This window comes from Diceros bicornis, chromosome 20 (assembly GCF_020826845.1).
Source record: "Diceros bicornis minor isolate mBicDic1 chromosome 20, mDicBic1.mat.cur, whole genome shotgun sequence".
Classification (NCBI taxonomy): Eukaryota; Metazoa; Chordata; class Mammalia; order Perissodactyla; family Rhinocerotidae; genus Diceros; species Diceros bicornis.
Window position 1 is genome coordinate 54,794,414 of NC_080759.1, and position 16,964 is coordinate 54,811,377.

The 16,964-nt window shown below is 39.9% G+C and overlaps 1 protein-coding gene across 3 annotated transcripts in view; it reads left to right on the plus strand.

Annotated features, from left to right (window-relative positions):
* The window catches only part of SEMA5A (semaphorin 5A), a 465,422-nt gene that overhangs the window by 391,130 nt on the left and 57,328 nt on the right, over positions 1-16,964 (plus strand). For all 3 annotated transcript variants that reach the window (XM_058564359.1, XM_058564361.1, XM_058564362.1), the window contains 2 exons: positions 2,880-3,023; positions 12,999-13,146. In XM_058564359.1, coding sequence (XP_058420342.1) covers positions 2,880-3,023; positions 12,999-13,146 — 292 coding nt within the window. The remainder of the gene's footprint in view (positions 1-2,879; positions 3,024-12,998; positions 13,147-16,964) is intronic.

Genomic DNA, 16,964 nt, shown 5'->3' on the forward strand with positions numbered 1-16,964 from the left:
AGCGTCCACCACTGTGTGCTCTGACAGGAGCTGGGGATGGAAGAAGCCAAGTCCTTAAATCAGAAAGCTCTGCTCTGCTCTGCTCTGCAATATATCTGAGCTCAGAGTCCCCAACACAGCTACCGTCAGCTACTGGGTGACCAGGGAAACAGTTCCAACAGGGTGAACCAATGAGTCGGTTTCCTGTGTCCTCTGCTTATTGTTTTGTTGTTTTTGAATTTTCTTTTACTACTATGCTCCATTTGCTCCTCCATCACCTGCACCTGTAGCACCATGACCACAGCAGTATTTTATATTTTAAAACAAGCATCAGGAAGGATTCTCAGATCAGTCTTCAAGCTCCCTCCTCACTTGCTCATTAATTGTTTTTTTTAAGTGTTCTTTTCATGAGCCTATTTAGAATGCAAAAACCTCTGGGTGAGTTGTCTGTGATGTCACTAACACTGAAAATCAGATTGGGTGATCGCACTATATGATAGCCCAGGGTGTGAAGGCACTGCCCGCCCAAGAGGAGAAGGGGGATCAGATAAGGAAAGGCAAGGTGCAAGGAGCAGACTTTGCCCTCTGCTCAAGTTTCCCTGGGCCAGCTCAGATCCCTTCACAAAGTTGAAAGGAGCACATCAAAGCTACAGAGGTTAGACTATTTGTGTTATTACAGAAAACAAAGGCATATCAACATTGCATGATGCACTGCATTCTTTGTATAAAACTAAGATGGTTTCCATTGTTGCCTGGCAGAAACTTTAGAAAAGCTACAGAACTGTTATTGTTTGAAGATTATAATAAATGACTAATACTCATTTTTTAAAATATTCTTTAATGGAAAAAAGGACCATCAGGTGCATTACTGTGACTTGTTCATTGATATCTCTTCACCTCTGATTCTAGTTGGAATATCATTCTCTAAGCTGAGCTGTGATACAACTACTGATTTTTTTAAGATTAAAAATGGAATCAGTGGACCTGTTTTAGTGATGCTTTAAATGCATTAGTGGATTGTCTTGGACTGACTCATAAAATGATCCGTCTGCTGGTACATGCTCACTCCATGCTACTTCTTTGGTGGCCTGCTACAATATCTGCCTCAAAGCAGCATGTACAAGTGTGCAAACCCAGGTCCATACAATAGACACAGACAAAGACAATTGCACTGATTTATTTCCTCACTTAGTATATTCCTATTATTTCCATATACTTCCATTTACCTACCTCCCTGTATACATGTTCCATATATCGTAAATAGACCATATCATAAAATGTCACATCTGTTAAAAGGTTTAGGAAATTAAGAATTTCCAAACAATTTTGGAGGCAGTGTTTCCTGCATTATCTAACAATTTTGCTCACATATAAAGAAACTTGGAAAGTAAAAAGGTCATTTTATTTACGTTGAAATTGCTAATTTTGTATATAATTCAATGAATTTCTTGAATAATTTTTAACATTGTTTGGGTAACAGAGTATAAGATACTAGCTAATTACGTTTATGAGCAAGTTGGGAGCATCTGTCTTATTTTGTGATTATTTGGTTAAATTATCATAAAGCAGCTTTATTATAATATTATGCATTAAAGTATCACTATATATCTTATTTATATCATTATTAAGTTTTAGAAAATAAAATAAGGAAATAGGAAATATACTAAGAATTTTCTCAGAGGAATTTTCATTTGAAATTATTGTAGAAATTATATATTGCAACCTATTGTTTGTACCGTGAGCTTCAATGACATAGTTGTGGACCTGCATGTTTTTAAAGAAACATATAAAGTAAAGATAAGAATGTGAGTTGATATTTTTCAATAGAAATGTAAATCCTATAGGTGAGAGTAACAGATATCTAGAGAAATGCACATGTGATTAGAGAAGTTGAAAAACAGTCTACGTGCAATGCACTGTCTGTGTGGGGGTTTGTACTCTGGATTTAACAGATAGTTTGACACTTAAAATCTTAAAAAACTACCTATAATTTGTATTTTAATAACAAAGACAAACAGCTAAGGGAGATATTTAAATTATAAACATCCTGAATACTGACATTTTAAGGAGAAAATATAATGTAAAAAAAATTACTCTAGCTATCAGTAGTGGTTTATTTTATAAACCACCTTTATAAAAGTGGTTCATTTTGTTTTTATTTTATTTCATTTTCCTTTTATTTTTATGAGTATCTTATTTTATATATATGATAACATAAATAAATACAGATATATGCAGTTTGCACTCCTGATTTATACTCTGTATCTTTCTCAAATTTCAAGGAAAATAGCCAAGAATCTGAACTTTGAATATCTTCCTTCATTTTTAATAAAATTTGTTTTAAAGCTTTGAACATTACAGGGCTCTTTATCAATGTGAATACGATCAAGAGAGTTATTATTTTCATTGATGTTAATAGGTTTTAAAAGTAAGCATTATGTGTAGTTTTAGATGATTATTTTGTTCCAATGTGCACTTTTCGTAGATTACAACTGATACAGGAGAAGTCAAATAAAGTCATAAACTCTAGAGGTTCAAAGATTTACCTCTAATTGCTTTTCAATGAAATAACATTATTTTTCATTAGCTTAACATTTTCATAATGAAAGTTTCTTAATAGTTTCTGAAATAGCCCTTTTTAAATTATTTATAGTGCACTTAAAACTTTACTCTCAATTTTCCTATCTTGACTCTAAAATCAAATACCTGGGAGAAAAATCCCACAGTAACTGGGATTCCCATGACACAGCGCATTCAGTCCTGTGGCTCCCATTCCCTCTCCTGTCACAGCCCCCATTCAGATGGTCCAGGTGGGGAACACGTGAATTTGGAGGTGGGTGCAGACAGGGCTTGGACTCTGAGGCAGTTTGACCCAGTGACCCTATTCCTCCTCTCCCCAGGAATGGAGGCTGGACCCCCTGGACCTCGTGGTCTCCCTGTAGCACCACCTGTGGGATCGGCTTCCAGGTGCGGCAGAGGTCCTGCAGCAACCCCACTCCTCGGCACGGGGGCCGGGTGTGTGTAGGACAGAATCGCGAGGAAAGGTATGTACCACTGCGCTCCCAACATCGCCATGCTCACGCTTACTGTCATTCCAGCAGGGTCCAGTTTCCCTGCGGGTTTAGTTTGGTATCTAGCTTAGCTTATCTGTTGAGCTGAATGCTCCTCTTCTTTTGAGCTGAAGGCTTCTCTTCTTTTCCTGACATCCTTTAATTTTGACCAAAGCCTCATGTTGACAGCAACATTGGGCCACCGTGGTGCCTACACGGTTCGCTCAGCTGAGCAATTCCCAAGGGAGTGGAGATCCAGGGACAGCGGTCACCTCTGTGCTGAGCTCCCTGGAGACTTGGCAGTTGAGCCTGCTGGAGAACAATTGTTCTTGTTAGAATTCAACTAGACCAGTCTCAAAACCTACAGTTCCAAGTAGGACCTGAGATGGGCCTGGATCCAGGTGGAATATATTGGTCAGATGAGCTAAAGTTTTCCGTTAGAATTAAATTAAGCAGCTGGAGCGTAGGTGAGAACATATTCAGGGTTTAGGTTGTATTTAAAACTCCACACTCGTCTATTAACAGATGTCCTCGGTGAAGCTGCCGTCCAACACAGAGAGGGCATTCTTTTCCATGTGTATTTTAAGCTTTCAGCACATCATGGGGACATTTCAGTTCAGGCTTGCATTTAATAGTTTGTTGCTTTTTATAGAATCAGACATTTGGTTCTAGCCTCCTAAAGTCTGCAGTTGTGATGGTTGGCTCTTTCTTGCATATTTAAAGTACATTCCAGTTTGTGATTATTGGGAGAAAATCCAAGTAGGTGAATTTCACATCGATTTTAGGATTCTTATTCTGCCATACTGCCATAAACTTGTATTGATCCATGTGACACAAAATGGCTTTCAGTACTTTTTAATTAAAATGTAGTAAGGCTTGTATCTGGTGATATGGGTCAGTGAAAGCCTCATAAAAATACCGTATGTAGTTATTTGCTGTGTGATTAGTATTTATATAGACAAAACCAACAGGCCTACTGTATAGACAGTTCTCTACTAGGTATTTATTACAACCTCAATAACAACTGAGTAAAATCATTCTTTTCCTTCTTCACTGCGTTCCTAAATTACCAATTAAGATTTCATTCCTTTTGATTCAGAAGAAAATGAAAGATGATTTTTACAAAGCAGGGTTGCTCATTTTTGAAGTCGTCCCCCGAAACCATGTTGTGCAAGTCTGTCATTTCCGATCTAACACCAGTGGATAAATGGGAAAGCCGATTATAGGAGAGTCGTCTCCCTGCTCTTTCCAGCATTGTAAGATTTAAAATCGGTTGGAAGTTTTAAAATGCTATAAATTGTCACATAATACAGCCCATTCAGGCAAAGCCACCTTCATCTGTGGGAAGTGGTCCCTGGAATCACAGCACATCCACAGTCATAACACTTGTTATCACCTTTCCCGAACTGAGCACATAGGAAGGGAGAAGGCATTTAACTCTGTGGTTAACATATATGTACGTTCTGTATCCATTTATGATTGTTCATATAGCTACATTTTCAGGAAAAGATCAGGATGGCTAGTGTGTTTGGGGAACTTACATTTAAAATGTTCTTTTTTTTACGGAAGAAACACTCATTTGGGCTAGATGAATATTTGGTTAATGGAGGAAAATTTGTGTTTAAGTAATAAATGGATGGATGGTAATAGCAGGGACTCTATAAGATTTTTATAAAATTGTAGTCTTCCTATTTTACAGCCTTTTTAGGGAACTATCAAGAGGTTAATGAAAACTAGAAAAACCAAGTACATGATATCTTTTTCTTGGTCTTCATAAACAAAAGGTTCTTAGATTTCTTTGCCACGTTATGTGGGATGTCTTTCTACCTAAATAATATAAAAGAATTTCATCCTAATTCTGACAACAGAATATCTGAGAACTAACTAAGTTTAAAGGAGACCCCAGCATCCGTGGGAAGGTACAAAAGAGCAACGACTAGACATACAGAATCATTAATAAAATCACATCATGCTTGTTTAAACACCATCAACCCTACAGAGCTCCTGGATGGCCACAAATGAATAAATTGATTCTCCCAAAAATGTCCCTAAGTTAATGCCAGGATTATAGTTAGTGACTTTTCATTTGGGACAAAATATTTGGAATAATTCAATGGAAGCTTTATTGCAACAAAAATCTCAGAAATATTCACATCATTTTTTCTGAAATAGTAGATAAAGAAAATATCTAATTTATTTTTTACATGTACTTTAAAAGGTATGGACAGTTTGTTTTTTCTATTCTAAAATTTCCTGGAAAATGATTTTCTTGAATAGTAGGAACTATGTAGAAGTGCTGATTTCCAAAGAGGCCACTGACAAGGATGAAGCAATGGACCTTTTTGTAAATATTATCAAAATGCAAATGTCATTGTCTGTATTAGTTTTCTCTTGCTGTGTAACAAAAGGTCTACAAACTTAATGGCTTAAAACAACACACATTTATTCTCTCTTAATCTCAGTGGATCAGGTGTTCCAATTTGACTTAACCTTGGTTCTCTGCTCAGCCAGAGTGGTCTCATCTGAGGCTCGACTGGGGAAGGATCTACTTCTAAGATCATGTCGTTGTTGTCAGCATTCCATTCCTTGTGGGCTGTCAAACTGAGGACCTCAGTTTCTTACTAGGTGTCAGCCAGAGACTGCCCTAGGTGTCTTAGGTGTCTTGCCAAATGAGCCTTCTCAGCATGGTCACCTGCTTCCTCAAGTCCAGCAAGGAAGAGAGTCTCCTCACTAGATGGGCATAACAGTCTTATGTAACATAATCACAAAAGTGACATACTATCACCTTGACATATTCTATTGGTTACAAGTATGTCACAGACCCTGTCTACACTCAAGAAGGGAGGATTACACAGGATGTGAATACCAGGAGGCAGAGATCATTGGGGTTGCCTTAGAGTATCTGCCACAGTTGATTATGTGTGCATCCCACATGCAAAATCATTTCACTCACAACCAAGGTCCCCAAAAGTTTTATTCCATAGATCATTCCCCCAAAGTCCAGATCCTTATCATTTAAGTCATGCACAAATGTGAATGAGATTCTCTGGGTGTGATTCCTCTCAGTTCGTCAATCTCTAAAATGAGAGACAAGTTATTTGCCACCAATACACCCAGTGTACAATGGTGGCACAGACAGAGGGTAACAGCTACAGACATTTCTGTTCAAAAAGGAGGAAAATGGAAAGAACAGAGGAATCACTGCTCCATAGAAATTCTGAAATCTAGCCAGACAAGTGTTGGGAGTTGCTCAGTTAAGTTTCAAGGCCTGGGTCTAATTCTTCATCGTTCTTGGCTCTGCATTCTGGGCTCTCAGTTCTGCTTCCTGAATCATCCTTCCTTTTCCATGAAAGGTAACATATGCTTGCAGCTGGGTAGTTTTATCAGCCTGCTTCCTGCCAGTAGAATTTTTGGATTTCCAACAGCCTCATTTTATTTATACTTTCTCCATACCTGTCAGTCCAAGCTGGTGATATTTTTGCTGAAATAATCTTTGTAGGTCTTCCATGGATTTACTTGGGATTTGCTCCACTAAACAAATCTACACCCACAGAACTTTTTGAGATGGCCCTTCTCTACCTGGAGATCCTGCTGAGATGGCTGAGGGACAACACCTCAGAACTTGCTCCTCATTGAGAAGATCTGTGTGGCACATCCTTGCTCTAGACCTCTTGAAGGGACCCTTGTGCGACTGAAAACTACTCTTATCCTTTGATCTTTCTGGGGTTTTAACAATAGGTTGTACAGTCACACCCTCAGCCTTTTACTCTATGCCAGGCTTTCCTGACAGTGCTCAGAAGTTATTTCTTAATTTTAGCATCTTTTGCCATCAGGAGAGGCCAGGTATTTCCAAAACCACCCAGTCCTGGTTCCTTCTGTTTAATATTCCCTCCCTCAATTTTTCTCTCTCCTCCTATGTTTTACTGTAAGCAGCAAGAAGAAAGCAGGCAATGCCTGCTTTGCTTGGAAACGTCCTTAGCTATATGATTCCCTTCACACTTACACGTTCTGCTTTCCGTATTACTGCAGTGACAGTTTTGGAAGCTTTCTGTCTTGTATAACAAGGTTCCCCCTTCCTCCAGTTTCCGATAATATGCTCCTATTTCATTTTTGATTTTTTTTGTGTGTGTGAGGAAGATTGGCCCTGAGCTAACATCTGCCAATCCTCCTCTTTTTTGCTGAGGAAGACTGGTCCTGGGCTAACATCCATGCCCATCTTCCTCCACTTTATATGGGACACCGCCACAGCATGGCTTGATAAGTGGTGCGTCGGTGCGCGCCCGGGATCCGAACCGGCAAACCCTGGGCCGCCACAGCAGAGCGCACGCACTTAACTGCTTGTGCCACCAGGCCAGCCCCATTTTTAATTTTTTTTAATTCTGATACAATATATGTAACATAAAATTTGCCATTTACCCATTTTTAGGTGTTTAATTCAGTGGCATTAATTACATTCACAATATTGTGCAACCATCGCCCCTATATTTTTCGGAAACTTTTTCATCACCCAAAATGGAAAGTCTGCAACCATTAAGTAATAACTCTCCATTTCCCCCTCCTCCCAGCCCCTGGTAACCTCTAATCTATGTTCTTTCTCTATGAATTTGCCTATTCTAGATATTTCATATAAGTAGAACTATGTAATATTTGCCCTTTGTGTCTGGCTTATTTCATTTAGCATAATGTTTTCAAGGTTCGTCCATGTTGTAGCATGTATCCGAACTTCATTCCTTTCTAAGGCTGAATAATATGTGACTGTATTCCATATCATATTTTGTTTATCCATTTACTCATCAATTGGCATTTGGGTTATTGCCACCTTTAGGCTATCGTGAATAGTGCTGCAATGAACGTTAGCATACGAGTATCTGTTCGACTCACTGTTTTTTTGTGTATATACCTAAAAGTAAGATTGCTGGGTCATATGTTAATTCTATGTCTATCTTTTTGAGGAAGCTCCAAACTGTTTTCCACAGTGGATCCACCATTTTATATTCCTACCGGCAATGTACAAGGGTTTCAATTTCTTTACATACTTGCCAACACTTATTTTCCTTTTTTTGTTATTGTAGCCATCCTAGTAGTTATAAAGTGCTATCTCATGGTGGTTTCTTTATCCTGTCTCCTTCTAAACCCTCACTGACAGCATCCTCAAAGTCTAGATTTATAGTAACAGTCTGTCCAGGGCGATTTGGGTTTTCTTTACTGTGCTCCTCAAAATTCTTGCTACTACCAATTCTCTGTTCCTAAAGCCACTTTCACATTTTTAGGTATTTCTTACAGAAGCACCGCATCTTGGTAGAAAATCTGTTTCAATAGTCGTTACGTAGTAATATTACCACAACTCAGCTGCTTAATGCACCACATGTTTATTGGCTCACAGTTCCTGTGAGTTCATAGTCTGGATACAGTTTACCTGGGTCCATTGCTTCAAGATCTCACAGGCTGCAACCAAGTTGTAGCCCATGGCTGTGTTCTCATCTGAGCCTCGATTGGAGAAGGGTCTGCTTCCCAGGCCCTGTGGTTGTCAGCGGCATTCAGTTCCTTGTGTGCTGTCAGACTGAGGCCGTTAGCCAGAAGCTGCCCTCAATTCCTTGCCACCTGAGCCTTCCCAACCTTACTGTCTGCTTCCTCAAAGCCAGCAGGAAGTGTTTTCTTGAAAGAAAGGCATTATAATCTTATGTAACATAATCATGGAAGTGAAATCCTGTCATCTTTGCCGTATTCTGTTGGTTAGAAGCAAGTCACAGGTCCCACCTATACTCACTGGGAGGGGATTATACAAGGTGTAAATTTCAGGAAGTGGGGGTCATAGGGCCGCATTAGAGTCTGTCCACGGCATTATCAAAGTGAAGAATCCCAGGAAACAATGGGGGTTTATTATGGGATTATTCTTTGTCTTCATGGGCATGTTTGCTTAATCTTGTGGGGTGCCAAAGTGATGCTCTTTGCAAATTATTATCCTCCCCTAGTGGGTATTCTTAGCTTTCTCTTGGGATAAAAATTAATATTGTGGTAGACCCAATGTATGTACAGTTTCTCTGGTGCCACAAAAGATTCAGTTATTCCAGTATGGCCCAGCAAAAAGATAATCACTTAGAGGGAACTGAGGAGATAATAGTTCTAACAGGGCTCTGATTGGTTCAGGCTAACAGAGGCTGCAGTGAGAAACTAGCGTGGACCTAACCAGAACAGACACAATTTGTAGCATGAAGAAATAAGACAAGAAACATGGTGCAGTGTTGAGAGTCTAGTCTATACAAGATTATGAAAGGCAGTTCTTTTCATGGAGACTAGTTTTGTGGAAAAATGGGTAATTTATGGAGAAATATTGCTGGGTGATTAATTAACTTTTAAATGCATAATGAGAATGAGCAGTCATGGGCAAAATTAAAATCTTAATTTTTAATGCATCATGAAATGCATCTGTGACTTTCAGTGCTTTAAGATACTAGAGATCCAAGATAGCCCATAAAATTTCAAAAATGTTTAGCTCATTATTGGTAAAAGCCAGCTGCATTTAGAGGACTAGAGAAATGGGGAACCAACGGCTGGCGCATCGTGTAGATATTTTATCCATAAATTAATAAAAATCCTTGAACAAGCAGAGTCACCAAGGTAACTAACTTTTGATTCCCATTTTTGTTTGTGACCAAGAAAGAAACTGGAGATCCAGTGGGTGATTTAACAAGAATGGCTTCTCTCAGGAGCACATGTTGTTGGGGTGGAGGACTCAGGGGATGGGAGGGAAACTACTTCCTTGAAATTGCAAATAATCCAGAGTTAGGGGCTTGTAAGGGCTTTGCCTCTGACCAGACTCTCCCAGGGTAGATTTGTCAGTGAAAACCCAGACACAAAGGGACAGAGCTAGCCTTGCAATTTATATTTCCCTTCTGACCTGCCTTGCAGGTGGTGACATATTCATATATCCTGGTGTGGATTTTTCCCCAGGACTGCTGTAGAAGGAGAAAGAAAAAAAGAAGGGAAGGCAAGTTGTCGACAACCTTAAAATGTAGCCAAATATATAATTTATTAACACTGGTTGGAAGTTCTCTTCTACCTGCAGTTTTCAGTTTCTGCTGCAGTGGATTACTAGCCATAATAACACGCTGAGCTCTTTCAGAGGGGGCCTGTTACGGGCCAATATGAGAACACATTTATGCACTATGATTTATTTTGCTATGGGAAAGTGGTAGCTCAGTTGCTGTGCTTTTGATTAAAAGTCAAGTGTTTATGAGCATTTTTAGTAAGATTTTCCTTTGCCCTCCCTCATCTTTTATTGTTTGTTTTTGTTTTTGAAAGCTGAAATTAGGGCCAAAGAGTCTAGGAGGTCTATACCTTTTAAATGTCAGTGAATCAGCTTGGAAACAGGAGGTGGCCTTCTACTTCTCATTCTGTCCACAGTGAGAGAAGACGCACATGGATGTTTTGAATTAAATGCTGAGAGTTCTGATGTTCTGAGTTCTCTTGACTTCCTTCTTGCAACCATATTCTCAAAACAAATGGCAATTTCCTCTTGGAACACTCCATGCACCAACACACGTGTTAATAATCACTGAGCAGTCAGGATGTTACTTATTGTAACTCTACACGTTTGCACATGCTTCCTAAGGTCAAATTCTTTTAATCTATTGTATCTTCACTTTTGTTTTGGATCTTCTATCTAGAGGTCATGCTCTCTTAATTAGAAGGCTGCTTCCCTTTCCCTCCTACACATAAGGATGTCCACAGCCCTGAGCTCTGAGAGTCAGGGCCCTGGGAGACTGTATATGACGCTTTAAGAGGGAAACCTAATGTTTCTCTTCTGTTCTAAAAAATGAAAAGATGAACAAGAGTGATAACTATTCCATTGGCTACTCTTAGTTCCACTGGCTACTAGTAGTAGTTCCACTGGCTACTCTTATAAATGAAAGTTTAGAGAAACTCAATCATTTGGCTGATTGGTTCTTGAGTCTCAGGCTACTTCTTTTCCACGACATATCAACTCTTTCTCCCTGGAAGTAAGCATGCCTCCCACTTTCACTTGAGAGATTGACTTTTGACTCTACTATTTGTTTGTTTTTCTATGCCTTCACACAGATACCATGTCTTACTCCCACTATACCAAATGCCATGCATACCTCTTCCTCTCCTCTTTCCACCTCCATCATATTTGTCTAGCTTGGAATATCTCCCCCTTGGATTGTTGCAATCCAGATTCTCCTGGCTGATATTTGCTCCATCAGCTCTTTCTGCTGGTGGTCCCACCTGTCTCTGGAGGCCCAGATCCCACACTCAAGCATAGAGAGCTCCTCAAATCTCAGGGGGCTCCAGGCCATCAGCAGAATGAGACAGCAGCTGCTGGAGACCAGTCTTCACACTCTAACGGTGCTGGTCTGTCCCTAGACCTTTGTGGGGCTTTCTTGATTCCTTGTAAATAAAGTTCAAATTCTTTCACCCTATTCGTAGAGATAGATAATTCCACCTCCTGTCACCTTTTCCTGTTCTCTTCTCCTCAGTCACCTTTGTTCCTTCACTCTTCCCATTTATACCTTCCATTCTTTTCCAGAATGCCAGCTGATTCTCAATATACCTCATCGTATTGACTTCCCTGTCTTTTTACTTTTCATTGTTGTACCTGTTCCTGAAGCCTTCACCTCCTCCCTCAAGTTTTCCTGGTTTGACAGAAAAAGAGTTGAATCTTATCAGCATTTGCTGTCAGGAAGCTATGCTTTCCAAATTACTCCTGGTCTCGGGAAACCAGCTACCATTTCCCCCTATTTTCTACTTATTAAGATAGTGTTTTCTGTGCGGCACATCCTGGGCTTGTGTCCATTCCCTGTATTCATCTCAGGTTGTAAACACCTGTGGTAATGCCCTTTGCACAGGGTCCTGCAGGCATAAGCATTTATTAATAATGATGGCATTAGAGGGGACTGACTTCACCTAGAAGACAGGAACCTCTGCCTCCTGTTTCTGAAGACAGGTGGCCACGGATGGGGAGAGAGACAAAAAAGTCTCTCATTCTAGTGTTCTCTAGAAGCTAAATTTGTGTTTAGTAGATGGACTATTAAGTTTAAATAGTCCTTTAAATTGCCAAAGTTGTCTCACTAAATTTGGCTCTGTTCAGAGTAACCTCTTCCTCCCTACGTGCTGTAACCTATAGAATGCCAGGCTGTTTCTTGTTTTTTGTTGGTTTATTTTCTTTTTTCCTCACTTCACTTCATTTCACTTGTAGTATTAAAGATTGAGGAGAAATTTGACTGATCTAAGGCTAAAGAAGGCCTTATATATTTGGCAAAAAATTAACGACATGAATGTATAAGTAGAAGTGTAGAAGTATATTCAATCGCTAAAAACTATGACTAGTATTTGTAAATAGTAATTTCACTCTTTTTGGATAACTGGTGTTCTTTTAAATTAAGGTTGTTGTACATCATTCTGAGGGTCTACAAATAAATTTAGCTGAACGGTGTATGGCATGAAGCTTCATGCCAAAATCAGGCTTTACCTTTTCTTTACCTTATATTAATAGGATTACGAGCCTTATTGGATTCAAGGATGAGAAGTGAATTCCAGATACACCTTTGCTGACATTGTATTCATAACCTACTTTATCTTTCAATGTTCCTATTTAGAAGATAAATGCCCTATCTGGATGTTTTCTGTGTATTCTCATTTTTGGGTGTCTATTTGAAGGGTTTTGTTTTGTTTGTTTCTCCTTTAATTGGCTGCACAGGAAGATCCATCCTGCATTGTGAGTTCAGCATTTTCTTCATTGTCTCCCGTGCATCCCATTGTCTGTGCACACATAGCATGGCCAACGCCACATCTGCCTCCTTTCTGCGCCACCACTCTGAATACAAAAAGCCCCTCCACACGGAGCATGCCCATGTGTTCAACATCTGGTGCAGGGATGGAAAGTGGAAAGGTCTGTGGCCTCACGTTGCACTAAACAGTTTCCTTTCCCTCTTGGTTTCCCCATTACAGATACTGCAATGAGCATCTGCTGTGCCCCCCACACATGTTCTGGACAGGCTGGGGTCCTTGGGAACGGTGCACAGCCCAGTGTGGGGGTGGCATTCAAGCTCGCCACAGGACCTGCGAGAATGGGCCTGACTGTGTGGGCTGTAACGTGGTGAGTACAGTTCTCCTCATTCCCAGCCCACAATCAAGAGCTGGGAATCCAGACTTAACACACACTAAATGCTCTGCACACATTGGATTCTCTGCACACACACTGCAAACATTAGGTGTTCTGCAAATACTAAATGCTCTGCAGACACTTGATAAGCTGCAAACATTAAGTGTTCTGCAAACACTAAATGCTCTGCACACACTAGATGCTCTGCAAACACTACTCTAGGCATGAAATGCTCTGTAAACATGACATGTCCAGACACTGGATGCTCTGTACACACTAGGTACCTGCAGGCACTAGGTGCTCCCACACACTAGATATTCCGCAAGCATTAGATTCTTGTCAGACACTAGGTGCTCTCTAAACATCAAATGCTCTGTAAACATGATGTCTCCAAGCACTAGATGTTCTGCACACACCAGATGCTGTGAGTCATGTAAGTTTCTCTGGTTGATGAGAGTGTCTGGAGGAGACACTGGAAATTCAGAGTAGCCTGGAGGCTTCTTGCATTAAGTATTCACATGAGATATAAACTACCCCAGGAGTCTCTCAGTTCTGATTCCAGCCACGTTTGATTCCAGTTCTGAGCCAGGACAAAAATGTCAGCCTGCTTGTCTCTGTTCACTGTGTTTGGTTTGGGAAAATGGGATAGGGTCTCCATACTGAGCTCACACCGAGATATAGAAGACGGATGAACCTGAGACGCTGAGGATTGAGAGACTTTATGGGGCCGTTGTCAGAGCACATTTGATGCCAATTCAGAGGAAATAGAAGACAGCTTATGGTTCTGTTTGTCTTCCGCCCTAGCAGGTCGTATTTCTTTTAATACTTTAAACCCTCAGATAAAATTCCGCTTGTGCAAGCACCTTCCCAAAGGCCTGTTGTTGCTCGTCCTGCTCCATCGGTCAGAATGACTGAGCACTGAAGGATGCTGGGCTTTCACCTCATTCGCCTTCCCCTGGTGCTGGCACTGCAGAGTGGGTGCAGAGACAGTGGGGATGTTCTGGTGAAGTTCAGCACGAGAAGGTCTGGCTTGACATCCTTCCTCGCTGATCCTACCAGTTGGTCTTTGCAGTACTTCTGTAATCTTGGTTTATGAGATTTAGTGATTTTTTTTTTTGCTGCTGTGAAGCTTATCCTTGTGAGATACAAAAACCACACACCCCAGACAGTCTTGGGAAATTCAGAGAGAGGAAGAGGGTTATGAGGTGCTTTGTCAGATATTTTGCCCGACCCAAGGCGATTTCTGTTACTGGGATTTGCAATTAGATTTCTTCCCCTTTGCACTGGCAAAGATATTGCAGCAGATTTAATAGAATCTGTCACTGATTCTAGAGGCACCTCTTTCCAGGTCAGCCTGAAGTAACTTTCAACCATGAAAAATCTTGGTGTCTAATTTAGGATCATATATTTATTGATATTTCAGATGCTGAAATTTAAAATTATTTATTAAAATGTGAAGGGTTGGGGCCAGCCCAGTGGCGTAGTGGTTAAGTTTGCACACTCCGCTTTGGAGGCCCAGGGTTCACGGGTTCAGATCCCAGGCGTGGAGCTACACGCTGCTTATCAAGTCATGCTGTGGTGGCATCCCACATGAAAAATAGAGGGAGATGGTCACAGATGTAAAGCTCAGGGCTAATCTTCCTCACCAAAAAAAAAAAAGTGAAGGGTCAATCCGTGAACATTCATTCACTTACTCTAGGAAAACAATTCAAATGTGAATTGTTTGCTGAAATATATCATTTGTGTTCCTGGTGGCTCAACATCTAAGGCTGGGATCTCCCTTCCTCTATCACAGGTTGTCTCGTCTGCTGGGAAACCCCAGGGCTGGATGACCTGAGATGATCTTGCATTTTAGTTTCTGAAACATTGCAATATGAAGAACTCAGAAAACATTTCTCAAGTCATTCGTTTTCTTATTGCAAATTGATAATTACGTTTGAAAACAGTTTAAAGAAAGAAAAAGTATGTTACAGAGAGTATAGCATAACTCCTTTATAGTCACTGGAATGTGTGTGTGTGTGCCTGTGTGTGTGAGATACATCTGATTATAAATGTAGAAATCGAATCTTTCTAAAATGTTAATGTATTTATTGATTGATTTATGTCTAAATTTACAGAATTATGGTTTATGAAACAAACATAACATCAGTTTTCACATCCAGAAGAATATCATGCATGTCTCATCATTTTTAAAATATTTTAGTTTAGTTTTTTTTTCTTTTTTTCCTTCCCCGCCAAAGTTAATCCACTGGCCATGTACTTCCAAGAAGGTGGCATAGTGGAGCAATCCATTTTTTGTATGATAGAAGCACAAATTTATTTTCCTTCCCACATGGCTTTTCCCATTTATCCCAGTTTCTGTCTCCTCTAGGGCAAGAATGCCAGTCCCTGCCCCCTGATGCATGTAAGCAGGATGAAGGAGGGGCTCGGTTTCTTTGGATTGCTTAGAAAATATATCCTATCAATTAAATTCCTAAGAAGTTTACTTAAAAAATAATAGCTATTTAGATAGAGTAACATGTTGATCTTCATATTCTTGCTGCAGTTTATAAATCTTTGGCCACAAAGTATGTTTGTTTTTAGTGGAGGTCTTTTATCAAGACAGTAGCCTTAAGAATAGGTAACTTATTGATTTTGGAGTCATGAAGTTGATTATCTGCTCGCCAGCATCAGGCTGGATGACAAGTCAGGTGATATGTCTGAATCTCAGTCTCCTCTTCAAAGAAGGGGGTGACAGTCCCTCGCTCCCAGAGCCACTGTCAGTGTGGAATCTGGTGATGCATGTGAGGTTCTGGCAGAAGGTCTCACCTTTCAGGCCCGTCACTGTGAGTTCTTCCTATGTTGTTTGTCTCTAGTTGTTATTTCTGGGCATCAGCAGATTCTCTGAGCTCAAGCTCATTACTCATGATAGTATGCTAATAAAATCTTATCTACACAGTAAAAGACATGTTTGTGGAAAGTGTAAGAATTTGAATTTTCTGAGTACTAGTGCAGCTTATAAAGAAATAATAGATTTTATGAATAGGTTATAAAAACTTGAGAATGTTTTCTTGCTCCACCATTTTAAAATTGAAATTTCATGACAAGATTTCCCAGTTTCCCCTGTGAAGTTCATATGTCCTTGTCTTTGAATAAATCACTAAGCCTTCATTTAAATCTCAATAAGAGAGGTTCAGTGCAGACAGTTAGGACCCACACTGAGAGCCATTCCTTCTTTCCTTTTCTTGAAACTCAGCTCTTAAATTTCCAAAGGTGATATCTCTTCGAGATCTTGATTTCATTTCTTGTGGATAAATACCCAGAAGTGGAATTTCTGGATCCTATGGTAGTTCTATTTTTAATTTTCTGAAATTAAAAATACTGTTTTCCATAGCAGGTGCACCATTTTTGCATTCCCACCGAGTGCAAAGGTTCCAATTTCTTCACATCCAAAAGAATTGAAATCAGAATCTTGAACAGAAATCTGCACTCTGTGTTCATTGCAGTGCTATTCACAATAGCTAAGATGTGGAAACTATCTAAATGTCCCTCGACAGGTGATAAATGGATAAAGAAAATGTGGTATACACATACAGTGGAATAGTAATTCAGCCTTTAAAAAGAAGGAAATTCTGCAATATGTGACAACATGAATGAACCTTGAGGACATTACACTAAGTGAAATTAGCCAGTCATGGAAAGAGAAATACTGTATGATTTCACTTAGATGAGGTGTCTAAAATAGTCAAACTCATAAAGAGTGGAATGATGGTTGCCAAGGGGGATGTTAAGGGGGAAAGAAAGAGTTACTAATCAATGAGCATCAGGTTTCA